This window comes from Hemiscyllium ocellatum, chromosome 42 (assembly GCF_020745735.1).
Source record: "Hemiscyllium ocellatum isolate sHemOce1 chromosome 42, sHemOce1.pat.X.cur, whole genome shotgun sequence".
In the NCBI taxonomy this organism is placed as follows: Eukaryota; Metazoa; Chordata; class Chondrichthyes; order Orectolobiformes; family Hemiscylliidae; genus Hemiscyllium; species Hemiscyllium ocellatum.
The window spans coordinates 23,926,725-23,948,514 of record NC_083442.1 but is presented as its reverse complement, the minus strand read 5'-3'; the positions used below and the strand labels follow the sequence as shown (position 1 = coordinate 23,948,514).

The 21,790-nt window shown below is 39.4% G+C and overlaps 1 protein-coding gene across 2 annotated transcripts in view; it reads left to right on the top strand.

The window, feature by feature from the left end:
- The window catches only part of LOC132834664 (secretory carrier-associated membrane protein 5), an 80,698-nt gene that overhangs the window by 24,830 nt on the left and 34,078 nt on the right, over positions 1-21,790 (top strand). For both annotated transcript variants that reach the window (XM_060853603.1, XM_060853604.1), the window contains 3 exons: positions 8,925-9,081; positions 10,927-11,028; positions 18,211-18,328. In XM_060853603.1, coding sequence (XP_060709586.1) covers positions 8,925-9,081; positions 10,927-11,028; positions 18,211-18,328 — 377 coding nt within the window. The remainder of the gene's footprint in view (positions 1-8,924; positions 9,082-10,926; positions 11,029-18,210; positions 18,329-21,790) is intronic.

The window sequence follows — 21,790 nt, the reverse complement described above, 5'->3', positions numbered from 1 at the left end:
CTCCTATCTTTCTTTTTCTCCTTTAGTCAGAATATAGTCCATTCTGAGGCACAAACTGCTGCAAACTACATATGATGAAAGACAGAAATTCCTCTACCTAAGAGAATCATTAGGCTAGATATAACGCCTGATTGCAAATGAATACATGAAAATTGCAGCCCTGCTTGCTGTACAAAATACGATGTGTAATCTTAGAACATAATAAGAAATATTTATTTGTTTGCTTCATAAAAGGAGTTAAAAGTGAGGTCTGCAGATGCTCATTTTCAGCTCATAAAAGGAGTTGTCCAGCTCCCAAATGGACTATCTCAATTCTTAAGTCATATTTGTCCAGCTGAAATATAGCTCAAGATCATTTTGTCTGTTCCCAGTGAATGTTGAAAGTTGTGTTACAGAGCAGTCAAAAACAGACCTGGTAGTGTTAGCAGGGCAGTGTTCTCAATCTGCTTTTATATGGTAATTTCTACTTTTCAGGTTTGTGGTAATGTACATTCTTTCTTTCATTTTGGTATTTTGCCTACAGAAATTGGGAAGGATTAACTGTCTCCACATTCATTGACAATTTGAACTGCTTGTCAATGTCTAATTTAAAGGTGTTAAACCAGGTCCCTGCAAATGCAGCATTGCATATCAAATCTTGCATTAACGGTAGATGCTATGCTGCAAGTGATTGCCAGTAGATGGCAGTACTTCACCATTTTAAAGCATTGAAGCAATTGATTAACTGTGCACTGTCAGGGATTTACATTGGCACTGAACTTGAGCAAATTATTTGAACTTTAAAAATTACTGTGACCTTCATTTTAAAAATTTGATTTCAGCATGTGATTATTAAATGTTGAGTTTTTAAACTTCAATTTTGTTCAGCAGTATCATTGATTGGAGCAACAGTTTTGTCTTTGTCTCTAACCTCCTCAAATCTTCGAGCCATAAGACCTTTTTGCTCCTCCAAGTCTGACTTCACGAAATTTTCACTCCCTTCATTTCATGTATTAGGTAGCTATGGTTCTAGACTTGCATTTATGCAGGAGTGGATAGCAAGTCATTGGCTTTTCTATCTATTTATCTATCTTACCCACTATGTAAAGGGAGTTTTAATTGATCTCTGCAAAATGCACATCTGATATCATGCTAGCATGAAGGAGTGTGAATTAACTGAAGTACAGTTGAAATGATATTTACATTCATGTTTAAAGTGGCCTGTGAGGGGTGCTGTAGGACTGTTTAAACAACTGATTCCAGCTGCTTTGAGGCTGCTTCTGCATCTATGTGAAGTATTTGGACAGAGTTCAAAAGGCTGGTAGGCAGAGGATTATTGTGTGCTTTCATTATCATGTCCTGAACGTTTGAGCGGTAAACATTATGTCCATGTAGAAATACAAATCCAGGCCTGCAGTCTGTTACCACCCATTGATCAGTTCTATTGAGCTGCTTGGTTAATGATGTACTCGAGGAAAGTCCTTACTATTTTATAGCAGTCCTGTTAGTCATTGCACTAACTTGCTCCGATCTTTTAAATGTGTTGCCTCTCTAATTAGATTTCTACTAAGGTGAATAGCTTCTCTTGCAGGAGTGGGCACGTAAATAAGAATTATCCACATGATTTGCACAAACCTTTTTATACCGTTATATGTAATTAGTTATTTGGTTGAACACACAATTTGGACGATGATGAAAGGAGAGTCCTGCCATTGAAGCACTTTGTCTTGTACTTATCAGGACAAATGTTTGAAATTTGTCATTCTTGCAATTGCTATTATGTCTACTACAGGAAGTAAGAGAGCTAGGGGAGCTTAAAGTTCCCTTTTGCTTTCTCTGTAGCAATGTTTTGTCTAATCAGTTGACTTGTTAATCAGTCGTCATCTTTTTCTAGTATAAATTATTGTCGTCATTTGAGATTTAGCATTCCTGATGGGTACAAGATGAAAAATTCAAGCAATCAATGTTTAAAATATCATTTTAATTTTAAAGATAATTCTATGCATTTTTAAACCACTTCAAAGACTCTTCATAATTAACTGTCCCTGTATTATAAGCATTAAGAAAAGTGGTACATGGATATCATGTTTACTGACTGACAAAGTGGAGTTAGGATATATAATCTTTTGAAGTTGATTTCCTATTTGAGGATTGTTATTGAAAGGGTGTTTGTAACAATGTTTGCTTTTCTTTTGGGTGTGACTTGTGTTGTTTCTGATACTGACTCCCTAATTAATGATGTAACTGCTCTGCATGGAGGTCAGCTGATAAATTATATTTTTCTAAGGTTAGCTTTTATAAATTTTTCTTCAAAAAAAATCATCCTTTGCAAGTTAATCTCAAAAGTGCAGTTCTGCACATATGTTCACTAAATTCCATTTCAGCACTCTGGGATATTATCAGAATAGTCGATGGCTCATTTCTTTGAGCATTGTGTCCTCTGCAACATTCACACTGTTCTTGTGACCTACTGTATGACAAATATAACCTTCAAGTTGAATGCTGACACTTTCAAACTGGGTCTAACCCAAGAGTTCCAAAGAGCCGTTGGAAATTGGAGCTAAAGTTTTTTAACAAGGTTATTTGGATGTTTGATCAAGATATTAAGAATTAAGCGCTAATGAAGTACAGGGATAAAGTATTTTAGAAACAATTTAGAGAGGATTTTATGCTACAGTTGAAAAGGGGATCTCAATCTGTGTGCAGTTGTGTTCAAGGTAGGATGTAAAGGTGGGGATTCAGAGGAGGTGTGATTGATACCAGGAATGGATAAACTGTCTAATGATTAAAATATTGGTCAGATTGAGACCTGTTTTTGCTGATGTTTTAGAATTCCATGATTTGAAGTATACAAGCTCTTTGACTTTGACCAGATGGACGTGGAAAAGATGTTTATACTTGTGGGTTAGTCCAGAGCTAGGAAGGATGATCGTCTTAGGGCAGAGGTGAAAAGTTTTTTTTTGTGTGATTTTGGAACACTAGTTCAAGGTGGTGAAGTTGAGGGTCATTGAATATTTTAACGGTGGCTGTAGACATATACTTGTTAAATAGGAAATCAGCAATGATCTTATTGAATGACCTCCTCTTGCTCATAATTCAGATTTGCTAAGTTGATCATAGGCACCATCATAAGAACAAAAGGAGAATTTAACATGGAAACATAGAAGATGTGATTAGGAATAGGTCATTTGGTCTCTCAAGCCAGCTCTGCCAACCAATATGATTGTTGAACTCAGATTCTAATCCCATCTGAACCCCTGTCATTCATCTTCTCCCCACCTTCTCTCTAGATGCCTTTAGCCGCAAGAGCTATATATACCACCTCCTTGAAAACACTGTTTTGGCCTCAACCACTTTCTGTGGCAACAAATTTCACAGGCTCACCACTCTCTGGGTGAGGAAATTTCTTATCATCTCAGTTCCTTATCCTTAAACTATTATCCATAGTTTTGATGTTTACCCCACTATCCGAAACATCATTTTTGTATCTAACCTGTCTAGTCCTGTTAGAATTTTATAGGTTTCTGAGATTCCCTTCACTTTTCTAAACACCAGTGAATACAATCATAACTCTGTGAAAGTGAGGACTGCAGATGCTGAAGATTAGAGTCGAGAGTGTGATGCTGCCTGACCTGCTGTGCTTTTCCAGCACCACACAATCTTAACCCAGCCAGTCTTAGCATTGGGTCCTACCACCCCAGGAATCAATCTGGTAAACCTTTGCTGCACTTCCCCGTAGCAAGCACATCCTTCCTCCTCTGATAAGGAGACCGAAATAGATGTGGCCTCACCAATGCTTGTGTAATTGCAATAATACACCCTTGTACTTGAATCCTTTTGCTGTGAAGGCTTACACCCAGTTTGCTGTCTTTACTGCCTACTGCACTTGCGGGCTTGCTTTCAGTGACTGGTGCATATAAGGACACCCAGGTCTCTCTTTGAATATTCCTCTCTTTTAAATTACAGCCATTCAAATAATCTGTCTTTCTATTTTTTGGTACCAAAGTGTATATCCTCTCATTTATGCACACTAAATGCGTATCGTATATGTGGATAATGTGGCATTATCCACATATGCCCACTTGCTCAGCTGTCTAAATGACATTGCAACATCTCTGCATCCTCCTCACAAGTCACCTTTCCTCCAACCTCAATCATCTCAAAGTTCAAGAGATCGCATCTAGTTCCCTCATCTCAATCATTAACACATTGTGAATAGCTGGACACCTAGTGTAGTTGAAGGTACCCCTTCCATCACACTTACCATTCAGAAGATGACCCATTTATTCCTACTGTTTCCTGCCTTTAATTAATTTTGCTATCATTTAAATAAACTAACCCTAATCCCATGTGCTTTAATTTCTTATGTGGGACTTAGCCAAATACCTTCTGAAAGATCAAATAAACCATAATCACCAGCTTCACCAATCAACAGTACAGAATTCCAGTAGATTTGTCAAGCATTATTCCCCTTTTGTAAATCCATGCTGGCTGGCTGTGTCTGATTCTACCACTGTTTTCCAAGTGCTCTGCAATAAGATCCTTGATAATTAACTCTGATGGCATCCTCACTCCTGACAGACTTCTGGTCCAGAAGCATCTTTTTTTCTTCTTTCTATCTCACACTCGTTAAATAATGGGGCTACAGTACCTACCTTCCAGTCCAATTCTACACTCGAAAGAACCTTTGAAGTTGACCACCAATGCATACAACTGTTTCTACAGCCAAGTCTTTAAGTACTCTGGGATTTAGATTATCTGGCCTTATAGTCTTCAATCCCATCAATTTCTCTACAGATTTGCTCCAGTTGCTCCCTCTCACTAAAGTCTGTGTGCTCTGTCATTTCTAACATATTGTTTGTGTCCTTCTTTGTTAGGGCACTCAAAGTATGAGTTTAGTTCAGCCATTTCTTTGATCCCCATTCTGACTGTAAGGGACCTACATGAGTTTTCACCAATCTTCTTCTCTTTGCATATAGATAGTAACTTTTACACTCCAATTCTTATGTTTCCTATAACCTCGCGTCATATTTTACTTTCCCCCTTCCTAATCAATCCCTTGATGCTCCTTTTGATGTATAAAACTGTTACAAACCCTCTGGTCTGTTGGTTTTTTTCTTGCCGATTTGTATCCCTCTTTGCATCTAATACCCTATCTCTAACTTCCCTCCTGAGCCATGATTTTGCTATCGTTTTCTTTTGCAGTCTTGCGCCAGACAGGAATGAAATACTTTTGTAGATCACCCATTCAGCTCTATATAAAGAAAGCTGTTAGGATTGGGAATGCTGGAGTGACTCAGTGGATCTCCTCCTCCTGACATGGAAGATACTCTGGTTCAAACCATATCAAGACTATATAAAGTGCTTCTGAAACCAGCCACTGGTGTGCGCAAGTTGGCATGTGTCTGTACCCTTGCCTGCAGTCTGAATAAATGGAGAGGGTTAGTGATAGGAAAGGCTGCAAACCCACCTGTCAAATACTTAAACTGGTTGCTGACATGAAGGTGCTCAAGCAGCACTGTGGCAGCCTCCCGCAACCTGAATAAAGCTGGAAGTCCGAGGAGGAGTGGGTTATTGGGAACCGGGAGAGAAGAAGGTATGCTGTATTTGAGTTGAAGGCAAAACAAATTCTGTAAAACATTAATCTGCTTCTCTTAAATCCTATTCTCTTTTAAGGAGGACTTCCCTATTCTAAAAGCGTTCAAAAACCATTCAAGACACTCGCTATATTCTTGTAGTGATGTTCTCTATTTATCAGGTAAAACCGTTCAGCCCCTGCACATCAGAATCGAGGTTTTCGATGGGGGGAAAAAAATACTTGCGCTGAAGATTGCAAACTATGTAGATTTCTTTGAGAGCTGGTAGTAAGTATAATGGGCCGTGCGACCTCCTTCTGGTCTGAAATGACTTTCTGCTTCTCTGACCAGGTTTCAGTCCACCTTTAGTGAGGTATGTTCCTAATGAGCGCAAGCTCTGCTCTTCTGTTTTTCCCCTTAGGCCCCATAGGCAATCGTTCCTATTCTAACATGGTAACAAGTTCACTTTCTTTTCTCGAAAGCCTTTGCAGAGCCATCCTTTTCTTCCAGATGACTAATTGCTGAAGTGTGTTGGTTTTTACAGGGAAAATCCCCCATTGTTGAAAACCAATAGTTTAGAGAAAGGTGATAAGTTTCCTCTCAGCTCATGGTGGAATACATTGTCACAATAAATAGACCCTACTCTCTCAAATTGTATGTGCAAGAATCCTGCATTGCTAAACTTTGATGTAAATTCCTAATATAAGTGCACGTTGTGTACTGTGCAGGCATGCCTCTGAACCTGGTAGCCTAAGCTAATTGAGAGCTATGTCATTGATCTTTGCTTCAGTTATCTGTGCATCCTGATGTCTTAGATCTCTTGCATCCCAACAACCTGTTTTCTTTCTTCTATTTCTCACTCTGTCCTTGCTATGACGATAGTCTTAACACCCATGAAGGGCGAGCAGCTTGAAACCCAGCCGTTTTCTTGAAGCATAAACGGGTCTCCGTTCCTTCTCAAGCATCCCGTGTGCCCAAGGGGAAATCAATTGGGAAGAGTGTTGCAAATTTGAATTGAATAGATACTGAATTTCTAGTGTGTCTGAATTAAAGTGATGGTCAAACAAAGCCATGGCTTAATGGTTTTAATAGTGGCCCTTTTGATGTGCTTGAAAACTGGAAAATCTGCTCATGTGTGAATCACTTAAGCCATTATACATGGTGAGATTAGTTAGCTCTAAGGCCAGCCTTTGATGGTGCAGCCTTGTTGGAATTAATATTGGTGAAGAAAGAAACTTATTTTTTAGAAAAAAATGTTGGCTGCTGTTCCTGCATGTTACTCTGGATTCCTTGTCAATTGATCAGGAAATAGCAAAGGATGCCATGGGGTAAATTTGTATAACATACTCCTGATATGAATCAGATACCCTTGTGAAGCCCTCTAGCAGGTGGTGAGATAAAGGCAAATTATCTCTTTAAAAATTGCTTTGTTTTTCTGTGTTGTGCTGATGAATGGTGGATGCTGCATTGTTATGATGCTCCACGTCCTGTTTTTGTGATATATCGCTTCCAGTTTGAAGAAGCCAAATAGCTGAAGGTGGGCTCAATTATTGAAAAGACAAAAATGACTCTTGGTCCCGTGTTCAAGACTTGGTTGTAGCGGTTCATTTTGTTTTTGCCTCCTTAAAAGACTGCTTTTTCTGGGACCTTATCTGAAGATGCAAGGTTAGATTAATCAGGTGTTAACATATCTAACTATTATTTTATCTAGGCAGTGAAATCTTAATGTAATGTTCCTTAGCAGGGCTATGATTAGCCCTGGGATTTTTTTTTTAAAAAGCTATTACAGCTATGTAATGGGAGTGAAACAGACAGAACAACTGGTGGATTCCTTAATGGAAAAAAACCAAAACCAACCAAACTCTCATTTTGTATAAAGACAAAAGCGCAATACTGTGTATGCTGGAAATCTGAAATAAATACTGCAAATGCCCAGCAGCTCAAGTAGCATCCATGGCGAGAGAAGCAGTTAGTTATTTTCCCATCTATGAAAAGAATGGTTATTCAAACATTTCTCCACTCCTTTCCCCAACGGATTCAGAAATGCCTAGTACAATGTAATGGTTTTTTGGTGACTGAGTTCTTAGGGCAAATATTTTCTACGCACTAGCCTCCTAACTATTGTGCATTAGCATGTATCCATCATAAATACCACAGAACAATTGAGCCATATATAATTCCATTCAAGTGTAGTACAAGGAACTGTCTACAGCTTTAGAGCACTGTTACTGTGAACATGTTGCTTCTAAGACTATTTGAAGAATTGCATTTTGCAGTGCACCAAGAAATTGTGGGATGATCTATTTAGTCGGCCTGTACTTTTCTATTGCGGTAGTGAAATAGCAAATCAAGAGATTGCTAAGATCACTGCTACTTTCTCTGCAGTGCATCAGCTTAGGGGGAATTTGTGTCGTTGCACCAATATATTACCTGAGAGCTCTAGACCAGATTGTAACTTATGTTGAGCAGCATCACCCATCTATTGGATGCTACAGTCTGCGTTTAACTTCGTCACATGATAAAGCAGTCATGTGGTGAACAACCATTGAACTTGGCTTTTAAATTCATCTGGCCACAAGACACAGGCACAGAATTAAACCTGTCGAGTCTTCTCCACGATTTTGGTTACAGCTGGTTATGTTTCTTGACCCCAGATCTGTCAGTATCTGTAGGTTTCAATCAGATACCCCAACCACTTCTTAAAAAAAACCACTGAATACAGACCCAGTCCTTAACCAGTCCTCATGACAAGCTCTTCATCTCCAGGATCATTCCGTCTCTGGATCCCCTCCAATGCCAGTGCATCCATCCTTGAGAGCAGTTCCAGACCCTGTATCTTAATATTACAATTTCAAAATACATTTGGAATTCATCTTCAAATGATGGATGCCTTTTATGCATAACAAACTGATGTCTCCATAAATTCTGAATGATGTAGTGTTTTATGGAAAGGTTGGGACGATCAAAAATGAGTGGCTTCCTAGTTTGGTTTCAGGTTAATATTGGCCAGTGTAGTATTGGATGTCCTAGGGCTTTATGTAATATCTATATGGCAGGTAACTATGAAGTTTTCATAAGTGTGCTCAGAATGTGACTTCTATACAGTTTATGGAAAATAGTGAAAGGAGAATAAGTATTGAGTTGACCTAAAGGTAGATTGCCTGCTCCCATTGCTGATGTCAGAATAGTTGTGCCATGTTTAATAAAATTATACAAATTCTCCAGCATAACACCTTGCCGAGCATTGGCTTATATCATTGCTTTGCTAATTGGCTCATTGCCTTACCTGTGGAAATGCTGACCTCCATGTTAGTTGCCTGCAATGTGAATGATCATTGGCTGTTGTGTGCTATTGATACTTTGTTGCAGTGAACAGCATCACACTTGCAGTGAATCTGATTGGCTGTCTAGCTTGGTTGATTGGAGGAGGTGGAGCTGTCAACTTTGGACTGGCCTTTCTCTGGCTGATTCTGTTCACACCATGCTCTTATGTTTGCTGGTTTAGACCAATCTACAAAGCCTTCAAGTAAGTACTCTGAGCTGTCGCTCACTTTTCCTCAGCCCCATTCACATGGATGAGAACATTAGGACACTTTTGTTGAAAACACTGTCCAGATTTCGTAGAGGGGTGCTTGATGAGATAAATTGGGGCAACTCTTTCCACTGATTTACTAGTTTCTTGGAGAAAACAAAAAGACATTTGGGACATTTTACTTTTGATGAGACACTTCACATTCTTAGAACCCTCTGCAAAAGTAATGGCAAATTATATCTTAAGGAAAATGAGTCAATATTTGTCAATGATATTAGGGAGGGGAAAGGAAAGTTACAGTTCTCTGTTTAATGGGGTTGGGTGGGGGGTAAAGAAATACATCTGGTGCCACCTAATAGATTTCTCTGTGCAACCACCAGTGTTATGGAGTTAGCAACACCAAATTTCTGAAGATTGCATGCAGCATGCTGAGACGATACAGATCTGCAGATGAAGAGACCCAGTATGCTGGTGACTCCATACAACATGCATCCGATTATACTTAGCAATGCAAACATCCATTCAAGTGCAAGCAGTAGAATTTCATTTGGGAGGGGGAGAAAGAGACTTGAGGGTTTCTAATAGCATTTTGAAAGCTACCCACCTAAAGCGAATACAATAAGTGAAAAATTACTATAGTGCTGGGCTGACCAAATTACTTTTCAGTCTAAGTTTCTGTGCTGATTATTGAAACCTCCATGTCAGTGGGGCTTCTGATTCATGTCTAATTCTATTGCTTTCTATTTCTGTTTTTATTTGGCTGAGGACACAAAATCCATATTAATTGAATCCAGTTTTTCTGATCTTGGGTCATGCAGTGGGATTACTCCTTTGCCTGAAATTATGTTCAAGATGCCAGAATTGTTGTCCATGGTGCACTGGTTCCTGTGCCAAAATATCATCTGAATGCAGGCTCTTAGCATATGAAACAAATGGAATCAATAGGACAAAGCGTCAAAGTCCCAAACCAATTTTAGTCTGTTTAGTGGTTCTTTGCAAGCAAAATTTTCTTTGTTTGTTTTCCATTCATGCTGCCGCACTTCCTCTGTGACACTGACTCGAGCAGTTCCAATCTGTAATCCTCATCGGGTCTGCTGGGTGCGACTGATCCTTGCTATTATTCGTTCGTTTGTTCTTCTCTCCACCCTCCCTCCTAACAACAGTCAAGCTACAAATAATCACCTCACCCAACCCAGTGAAGTTACTAGTGTTGACTTTGATTTCATTATTAATTTTAATTGAAACCTCTATCATAAGCACTGTTTACCTTTTGTTTTTTGCAAACCGTTAAATAAATCTTCCCTCTTCCCAGGTATGTTATTTAATGTGAAAGGAAACAGTTATTTTGTTACAGAGTACCCTATGGAAAATGCAAATGAAACGTGTATATGTAAGACTTTTGGGCTGTGTAGTATACTAATTGTGTGTAAAATCTTTGCCAGCACAACTAACCTTTTTGTATTTATAATCTATGCCATTCATTCATGTCCTTCATATTAATTAACATCCTTTTTGTGTTTCAGTTTTTTTTTAATTGCTACAGTACTGTTCAGTTTTATTGTGCAAGGCAGCCTTGATTTTAATTAAGTTTGTGCAGTTTTTTTTGTTTGAGATATTCTTTCTCCGCTTTCTGACCATTCTTAATTGCTGCAGCTATTTGGAGATTTTGAATGTAGTTTTCACTCTTTAAGCTAATGTTTCAAATGAACACTAAATTGACCCTTTTTTTGATCCAAATCTTTTATATCTTTGGAGACTATTGTGTACCTAGACATGAAGAACCACTTTGGAAAAAAAAAGCTCTTGAAAATGTATTATGTACTATTCTTGCACTCCTAGGTCAGATAGTTCATTCAATTTTATGGCATTCTTCTTCACGTTCATGGCCCAGCTGGTAATCAGCATTATTCAAGCAGTGGGAATCCCTGGCTGGGGAGTCTGGTAAGAATCAATTTCTTGTTGCACTAGCTATAGTATATTGAGTAATTAAGGCTTGAATATTGCTGGCATTTGTTATCTCTGACTTTAATCTGTGTCTCATCTAAAACAGGTTTATTAAAGGGATCCAGTCAGAATTAAGCAACTGGAAAACTCAGTTGTGAGTGAGCTGTGAAGTTTCAATCTTAGTTGGCTATTACTGAATGTTAGTGTTGGAGGTGGGGTATCTCTGGATAAGCAACCCTTATTTCCTGTGAACATTCTTTTCCTCCCCCATTCTAGAATTCTCAATTCCTCAAACTTCAAAAGTATCTTTTTAAAACTAGTGTTTTGTTTTGTAAACCACACATGCTCACCTCTCCAGCCATGTACCTTACTTGTATGTGTACTTGACCTTGTTTGTGAATTACCTTTTGGATATTCAATACTTTCCATAGAATGTGTAGCACAGAACCAGGCCATTCAGCCCAAATGGTTCATATCAGTGTTTATGCCCCACCAAGCCACCTCCCGTACTTCCTCATCTATCTTTATTTGCATGCGTCCTCTTCATCAATGGTCCCATATGACTTCTCATTATGAAACCAAAGATGATGGCTTGTTAGAATAGAACTAGTTCATGGATTATTAATTATAGTATTAATGAATAGATTTTAAATTTCTTGATTGTTCACATGGTAAGAATTTACTCTATTTGAAACATTTTTATTTCTTGCAAAGGATGTTTCAGGTAGCTATGGTGATCTCCGTCTCCTTTCCACTGATCATGAGCAGCAGCTGTTTAATCAATAAGGTACCAAGTTGACTGATTCAAAAGTCCCCTCTGCATACCTTGGGTAAATCAGTTTCCATCCATATCTCCCTTCTGATTTTTTTTATAACCACAATTGTTGATAGTGCAGGTTGTGGAGCTGCTGTTAAGTCAACCCTGTTCTCTCAGTTAGAAATTTTGACTAAAAATACTAAGACAACAAAGCTATTATCAACAAATGTTTAAGATATTGCTTCTATCGTGAACAAGAAAATTTGACATTTATGAACATTAACTGTGTCTATTAAGTTTAAACAAATTTCATGAAGACTCTGGTGCCCAGATTAACAATTAGTCTTCTGGGTGTGGCGTTTCAGTGATCTTTGGCTATTTTGCTGTCATGGCAAAAACACTTTCCTAAGACCAAAGAACAATCCTGTATGTTGATGGCACTGCTTCACATTTATTACTATGATTAGACAAAAGTGAGAAACAAAGCATGCCACATTTAGTGTGTCCAGACTTTATGATCTGCAAAATTTCATCTTTTAAGGGTTCTCCTCATGGAATTTGAAGCACTTGTCTATTGATGGCTATTTTCAGTGGTAAACTGGATTTGGCGTAAAGACAGGATGCAAAGCAATTGACTAAACAAAATTATGGTAAATAATGCTGGAGTAAGCCATTTAAGCTGCCTGAACCTACTTGCCCCACATTACTTCTGATTCTCTTATTGCTAAAAAAAAATCTAGTGTCTGTGTTGATTCGGGCATCTACTATAAACCGACTGACTCCCATAGCTACCTGGACTACACCTCCTCCCACGCTGCCCCCTGTAAAAACACCATCCCATATTCCCAATTCCTTCGTCTCCGCCGCATCTGCTCCCAGGAGAACCAGTTCCAATACCGAACAACCCAGATGGCCTCCTTCAAAGATCGCAGATTCCCCCCAGACGTGATCGACGATGCCCTCCACTGCATCTCCTCCACTTCCCATTCCTCTGCTCTTGAGCCCCGCCCCCCCCAACCACCACCAGGACAGAACCCCACTGGCTCTCACCTACCACCCCACCAACCCCCGTATACAGCGTATCATCCGCCGTCATTTCCGCCACCTCCAAACGGACCCCACCACCAGGGATATATTTCCCTCCCCTATCAGTGTTCCACAAAGACCACACCCTTCGTGACTCCCTCGTCAGGTCCACACCCCCCCCACCAACCCAACCTCCACTCCCGGCACCTTCCCCTGCAACTGCAGGAAATGCAAAACTTGTGCCCACACCTCCTCCCTCACTTCTCTCCAAGGCCCCAAGGGATCCTTCCATATCTGCCACAAATTCACCTGCACCTCCACACACATCATCTATTGCATCCACTGCACCCGATGTAGCCGCCTCTATATTGGGGAGACGGGCCACCTACTTGCAGAACGCTTCAGGGAACACCTCTGGGACGCCCAGACCAACCAACCCAACCACCCCGTGGCTCAACACTTTAACTCTCCCTCCCACTCCACCAAGGACATGCAGGTCCTTGGACTCCTCCATCGCCAGAACATCATAATACGACAGTTGGAGGAAGAGCGCCTCATCTTCCGCCTGGGAACCCTCCAACCACAAGGAATGAACTCAGATTTCTCCAGTTTCCTCATTTCCCCTCCCCCCACCTTGTCTCAGTTGATTTCTTTGAACTCAGCACCGCCCTCCTAACCTGCAATTTTCTTCCTGACCTCTCTGCCCCCACCCCACTCCAGCCAATCGCCCTCACCTTGACCTCCTTCCACCTATCACATCTCCATCGCCCCTCCCCCAAGTCCCTCCTCTCTACCTTTTATCTTAGCCTGCTGGACACACTTTCCTCATTCCTGATGAAGGGCTTTTGCCCGAAACGTCGAATTTCCTGTTCCTTGGATGCTGCCTGACCTGTTGTGCTTTAACCAGCAACACATTTTCAGCTCTGATCTCCAGCATCTGCAGACCTCACTTTTTACTCAAAAAAAAAATCTAGGCCAACCTTTGATTATATACCATTTAGCCAGTTGCCACTGTTCTCTGGAGTTGCCTATCTGAAGAGTCAAACCCCATCCCAGAAGAAATTCCTACCTGCCTCCATCTTGACTAGGAGACTATGCTCCTTCTTCTAATTTTTCTTTTCAGTGCTTGAACCACAGAGTTCCAGAGTGACTTCCATGACTGGGTGAATTTGTTGGAACATCAATTGATGTGTGCAGAACCTTAGAGCGCTAGCACATCTTGGAGAGAACGTTGCAAGGACATTATGTTTGTAATTTCTGCGTGGTTCTCTCTCCCGCACACACCTACACACAACATCTACCCAGCCAACAGTCAGTATTTATTTTAATAAGATCATCTCTCATTCTTCTAAACTTCAGTGGGTACTGGCTCAACATTTCCACATGGGCTAATTACTACTTTCCAGGATTACACTGCGCTGAATTGCCTCTGATGCAAGTATATTCCTGCTTAAGTAAGGAGACCAAAACTCTGCACAGTACACATGGGTGCCCTGCGCTGTTTGTAGCCAGATTTCCTTCATTTTATACTCTTCCCCTTGCAATCAAGACCCACATTCTGTTTGTCTTCCTAATTGCATGCTACCTTTTTGTGATTTATGATCATCTTAACATTTAAGTTTCCTTTAACTTTTTCAGCCCATTTTTAAGAAAAGTAGACTCTAGGTTTCATATCCTGAATCTAATAATAACTATATTGAAACTTGTCTGAAAAATATTTTAATAATATAAATTCGCTGCAAGTTAATTCAACTGGTTTGATTTATACCTTCTGAATGAATTAAATAGTATGTAGGCTTCAGTAAGTTTAATTTATATCAAAATGACTCTCAAAACATCATAATTCATAAGTGGAATCTAACTCATTTTTTAAATATAATAGAATTTAGTGGTTATATATTAATGTGACAGTTGTAGTTTGTATTCTAGACACTTAATCAGTATAGTTTTGGACTAATCAGTTAACTGTGCAGGAATGAACATTGCAATGAAAATCTTGGAATGGTATTTATTTCCCATTTCCTTCAGAATAAGTACTATTAGGATCTGTTAAAGGAAAAATTAGTGTTGAACAGCTGAATAATCATAATGAACAAAATGTCACAATTTAATGTTCTGATTGTATGTACCCTTGGTAAACTTGTTGAAATGGGTGGATGATTTAGGATGATGTTTCTGCCTGCAGTATCTTGCTTGCTGTTTTATGGTGGATTTGTCACTTCAGAAGGTCTGTTCAGAGAGCTGCAGGGGTGTTTAGAGCGCAGTATTAGATATTGATTTGGTGTTGGACTGTTGATTAGGGATTTACCCAGCGCATTAAATTTAAACACCAATGTTGCTCGTTGCAAAATATTGAAGAATCACCCATCCAGCTGTTTATATTGTATTGAGTTCATTGCAAGTTTAGCCCCAAAGTGATAAAAGGTGCTGTAATTAAATGCTGAAAATTGGCTGCAGCAGGTCTGTACAAATTATAAGATGCCAGCTGCTAAAAGAGCATCGTTCTCAACTTCAATCAGTCCAATATTTCATATTAATTTCTTCTGATTGCCAAAACTTGCACAAAAGTGGGCATTAAGAATGATAAATACTGTATAGAAAGCCCAAGTTTTGAGTGCCGCCCCCCCCCCCCCCCCCCCCCCGCCCAAACCACTGGAATGTTTTTCTCCACTTCTGAGAAATAGATTTGTATGTGATCTGCTATCGATCAGCAAGCTTTGTCCATTTTGGGGGCGACACGGTGGCTCAGTGGTTAGCACTGCTGCCTCACAGCACCAGGGACTCTGGTTTAATTCCAGCCTTTGGCAATTTTACGTATGGTGTTTGCACATTTTCCCCGTGTCTGCGTGGGTTTCCTGCAGTGCTCCAGTTTCCTCCCACAGTCCAAAGATGTGCAGGATAAGTGAATTGGCCATGCTAAATTGCCCATAGTATTAGGAGCATTAGTCAGAGGGAAATGGGTCTGGGTGGGTTACTCTTCGGAGGGTCAGTATGGACTTGTTGGGCCAAAGGGCCTGTTTCCACACTGTAGGCAATCTAATCTAATCTAAATTCTTCTGTTCTGTTTTCTTTTGGTTCTGAGTCGCTATGTGTACACTAGTCTGTGGACATTTGATACCTCCAATCTATTCTGTCAACAGCATTTTAATGAGTTCTTAAGGTGAATAAGTGTAAACACTGTCACAGTGCATAAGTATCAAATATCATTTGAAAGCCTCTTGGCAGTAGAAGAGGAATAAATCCAATCTGAATTTTCACTTTTTTCTTGGGACTAGGCTTAGCGATGAGCAAATACAAATAGAGAGTGTGACGGATTCAATGGAAATTTCATTTACTAAACCACAAGTCCCATGTGTTTTGCTCCGAGAGATTGCTGTAAATGAAGTATTGACCATGCTGCTTCGTAAGGAATGGAGTTGAAAGCGAGTCGATTTCTGACTAAAGAGTGGGTCATGGTGTAAATTACTGGAAAACATCCCATTTTGTAGGAGAAATTGCTAGCTGCAAACTTTGTTTCAATTAACTAGGAAGTTTTGCAAATGTATATTAATGGTAATCAATATTCAACATTTTGTAGAAGTGCAATTTTTGATTGTTAATGTGCTCATGTGCACAGTAATTTATTTTCCAATAACTGCACCATTTGGAGTATGTTGGTTCTGTTGGCTAGGGGGTTAGCATGTGCCTCAGGATCATGTTTACACAGCAACTACAATTCCACTTCCAACTGAGATAGACATGGAAATGTCTCTGGATGAAACATCAGACAATGCACCAAGGATCTGCCTTCAAATAAAGCGCACGAATGAATAAACAATCTGTATCGTACTATGGGAATGATTTAATCAAGTGAGTGTTTTGAATGCCAACGCATGTTCCTGTTCTATCCTGACATTGTTTTCCATGGAAGGCTGGGTTTCCTGATATGGAAGGAGTCTGGAATTTAGTGTCATCGGGTCACCAGTACTGCTGTTGTGCCTCACTCATCTGTAATGCAAGGAAGTAAAAATGGCTCATACCTGCCATGGTATAGTGGGTGATATCTCCGGAGAGGTAAAACCAAATTTTCTGATGAAAATTTGTCATGAGTCCAAATCTGTGCCTATTTGCCACATTGGTAATTATAAATACTAAGAATGAACAGATCATCCTATCATACATTAGTTTCATGATAGGAAATACACTGGATGACCTCTTTCCCCTATGAATGTCAAATGCAATTAAAATGAGGTATCCCTGCTTCAGGAAACTTGAAACGGTTCAGAAAAGATTTACAACGATGTTGCCAGCACTGTAGGGTTTGACCTATGGGCTGAATAGGCTGAGGCATTTTTCCCTGTAGGTGACTAGATGTTTATAAAGTCATGAGGGGCCTGGATAGGGTGAAAAGTCAAAGTCTTCCCCCCACAGTCAGGGAATCCAAAACTAGAGGGAATAGGTTTAAGATGAAAAGGGGAAGATTTAAAAGGGACTTGAGGCATCTTTTTCAGAGGGTTGTGCATGTATGGAATGTACTGTCTGAGGAAGTGGTGGAGGCTGGTACACTTAGCATGTAAAAGACATCTGGGTGGGTGTATGAATAGGAAGGGCTTAGAGGGATATGAACCAAGTGCTGTCAAATGGGACTAGTTTAATTTAGGATATCTGGTAGGAATGAACAGTTGGACAGAAAGGCCTGTTTCTATGCTGTACATCTCCAACTATGACTCCCCAATATGCCTCCTGACATGAAACCCCTGAAGTTGTAGCAGATTTCATAAAGCTGGCAATATGAATCTTGTGTTCACATTCCTGATATACCCCTGCCTCTTCTGCCCCCAAATTATGCAGTGATTTCTTTTGGAAATTGTAAGTAATCAAGTTTTTTTCTAAATTGTACAATTCTATTCACATTGTCTGCAATTAACAATAATATTGGCAATTTTGCCACTGTCTCTGCCAAATGCATCCATCTTCTGCACAATTTCGTAGCCCTTGATCATTTTGCCAAATAAAACATGCTTTCCGTCCAACCATGTAGTTTTAGCAGTTGCAAATAATCCACTCCTAAAACTTTTAAAATAACTTGTTATGGAAGACGTTGGGAAGTCAATAGAATTGTTTTTAATAAGAATGGTTGCAGGAATTGTGGCATACATCTGATGCAGAAAAAACATGCATTTTTGTAACACTTTGTACTCTACATGGGGTACAAATGCCTCTCAAATCAATAAATTTACATTGTGATCCCAGTTATAAAGGTATTGTGTAAAAGGTTTGTAATATTGGCATTGATTTAATATGTGCTGCTGTTCAAGTTTACTCCAGCATTCCTAAAACAAGATTAATAGTACTTGGTGGATGAGCCTAATGTATGTATCACTTTTTTCCCTCTCTTTTTCTCCCCCCAAACACAGTGGCTGGATAGCTACAATTTCCTTCTTTGGAACAAATGCAGGCTCAGCGGTTGTGATGCTCTTCCCAACTGTGATGTTTACGGCAGTGGCTGTGCTGTCTTTCGTTGCTCTAACTAAGGTAATGTTCATTTGATTGGGCTGTAGCATGGGCACCTGCTGTTCAGCTATGTATTCATAGACAAAGGAGTAAGTTTTAATAAATATGAAGTTGCTTTAAAATATAATTTCAAATGAATTATAAGCCACTTTTTATTTACCCATGATTTGGGAATATTTTTCGGCAGTACCACCTTGCAACTTAATTTTCAATACTGATGTTCAGGACTTGCCACCATGGTATTTAATAATTGAGGGAGATCTCCGGTTGCTGCTTTACAAGGAACAGCGTTTTTGCATTTTAATATAAACTCCGAAAGAAGGCACAGTCACTTCATTGTGTTTCAGAGGATCCATCTGCCTCTGAGATTCATACGGCTGAAATTTCCACAAAAGCTCTGACGAGTTGTTTCTGACAGTGGAGTTGTCAGCTTTAGATAGCTGAATCGACTGGAAGTTAGGGTGGGGAGCATAGGTCCCAAACCCATATGCAGGTGAAAGCAGCATCTCAGAAAAGGGGTTGTCATGGGGAAATATTAGAGAATCTCATTGGAAAAGTAGCACTTTTTGAGCAACTCTTCTGTCTGTTTTGTTGAAAGTTCCTTGAATACCCGTGAAATAGCTTGCAGCTATTGATGAATACTTCCTGTCATACCCAACTAATTGTGAAATCTTTGAAACAAATCAGTTGGGGGACTGCAGTCTGACTCCTGGGTCAGCTGGGCTTGCACAGTTCCAGTTGGCGAAGATCAAATAAAAATTTCAGCTGACTGGACACGATCTGATAGCTCAGGCAATAATTAGTATTTACTATTTGAGTTTTATTGACATCCATTTGCTGGGTATTGATAGGCCTCTCCCTCTCTGTTTGTGACTTTTTTTCTCCTTCTCTACTCCTGTGCAAAGAAGAGCATTAACAATAGGAACATCTGTCTGAGTATAGACTGCAGAAATGAAATGCTTAAGTTACTCTTCTGCCCCAAGATGGACATCTGCACTGGTTTTTGCATTAGGGCTAACCCCTGACCCTAAACCCTGGTAACGGTTTTGTTCTAGTTGGTCCAGGCCAGGAGGGTATTTTGATTTTTCTCTTTGGGGGGGGCCTTGCCTGTAGTGCACAGTTCCCTTTTGTCTAGGGTCATCCAAATCCTTTGTATTTGTGTGGTGCCAAGTTACTTTTCTGACTCTCCAGCAAATAAGAGACAGTGCTCAAAGAAAAAAGTGCATTGGGGAAAGATGAGGGCACAGAATAGGTTGTACAGGACAATATTTTTCACTGCAGGAAAGGTGATTTCCAAAATTTATTCATGATATTTATATAAATGATTGTTAGGTTGTGGTAATGTTAGACATAGAAGAGGCCAGGAAGGGATTTTAACATCCGATTGAGAGCTGTAAGATTTGAGCACTTGCTGAGGGCACAGATGCCACTACAGGCTAGCACAGCTGAAGTGATGGGTGCCTGGGCATGAATGCAGGATAGCATATGGACAGAAATTTTGTTTGAACGAACCGAAAAAGTGGGTGATTTATGGGAGGCTGTTCAGGAGATGATTAAAAAATTTGTGAGGATTTCAGCAGCAGATGGCCCAAATTAAGGTTGAAGATCCTCACACACCTGGTTACCTTGCTCATGGCTTTGATGATCAGACAATAGCAGAAAAGTGGATTTGATTTAAGAGTGGCATCTGTTTTCCTATTTGGTTTAAATAGCAAGGAAGTGACTTAGAAAAATTTGAGTTAAAAATCACATAACACCAGCTTAGTCAACAGATTTATTTGGAAGCACTAGTTTTTGGAGCACTGCTCCTTCAGGTGGTTGTCAGAAGGAGCAGCACTCTGAAAGCTAGTGCTTCCAGATAAACCTGTTGGACTATAACCAGGTTGTGGCATTTTTAACTCTGTACACCCCAGTTGAACACTGGCTCCTCCAAATCTGGAAAAATTAGAGGCTCTGACTGTGACAAAGCTGGATTAACGCATCAAACTGAAATGATCACTGAAGCTTGCAAAATTATTGACTGTATCTGAGAATGTTAATTCAACTTCCACTGATAGTTGATCATCTGCACCCAAAGCTCCCTTTCAGCAGTCTGGATATGTAAGCATTTTCACACTTGGAAGGGGTAAATATATTAAAAGCTTAATTATTTCTGTTCACTTAAGTTTTTTTGTTTGTCATTTTTTTTTGCAACGGTCTTACTACTGTTTCTATATGCTCACTTTTCACCTCAAATAGTAGGTATCATGTTCTATGTTTTCCTCTTCCAGAGATGCATTCCAAGACTGTCAACTGTTAATCTGGCTTGTGGGTTGGGAGTTGCTAGATTATTTTGCATTGCATTGTTAAATTATACTAATGTGCTGTTTGAGATATTTGAAGAAATCCTTATTATTTAAGAAAAAGCTGTTAATTCCTTGATAAATTTTATTTGCCAGTGAAGGCAATGGATATATGAACCAAATGATTTAGTTTTGACTTTTAACAAGTGTATTGTTTGAACAGGTTCAATAGGTTAACGGATAGCCTGAGTTTTCTCAACAGTCTTTGAATGCATTTCTCCCTCTGTTCTCTCGGCTTCAAAATGTGCACTCCTGGCATGCTGTATGTTTTCATTTCTATTTCATATCAAATAATATGTCCTGCAGTTCCACTGTTTCATTCATGAGATTGTGATAATGAATCAAATGTATGCTGAAAAACCCATTAATCTGGGAGTCTGTGATCTGCACACCCACCAAGACAAAATATTCTCTCGAGAATAAAAAAAACTTCCAGGAGCCGAGGAATTGGATTTGTTAGTTAATTGAATCAGTGTTATTTATAATGGAATAAACCAGAACCCCTTTATCATAGAAAACAGCTGCTAATTAAATCCATGAGTCAACCTGATCTGAGATTAAGCTGCACATTTGAACATTAAAGCTTAGAATTGAAGACTTGCTATTGATGGCATACACTGATGTAAAGCAGAAAGCCCCCATAATGTTGATGGCATCAAGAGATGTGGGATTTTTATTGTTGATGTTTCCAATTTCCTTGATTTAATGTTGGGTTTGGATAAATGGGAGAGTGTAGTGCATGGCAGTCTACCTGAACCCTAATTTCAATTTTAAAAAAAAAATTCTAGGGAAAAAGGAATCAATTTAGCAGGATGTATTCTCTTCTGTGATAAGAGGGTAAAGGTGATGAACTTTTGTACTTGAATCAAGAAAAAAATTGCTTCATTTTGTTGGGGCCTTCTACTTTTTGCGTTCTGAATCTGTGCAGTGTGTATTTGATTAATGACAGTATTAGAATAATGTACACTGCAGCTCTCCTAATGAGTTCAGCTGCCACTTTTTGGATTCAATTAAGATTAGCATATATTGCCAGTATAAACAAATGCCATGTCCTGTAATTAATTTTCAATGTAAAGTCCACATAATGTAAAGCTGCATGTTATGGGTTCTGTCTGTAGTTTTCTGACAAAAGAACTATAAC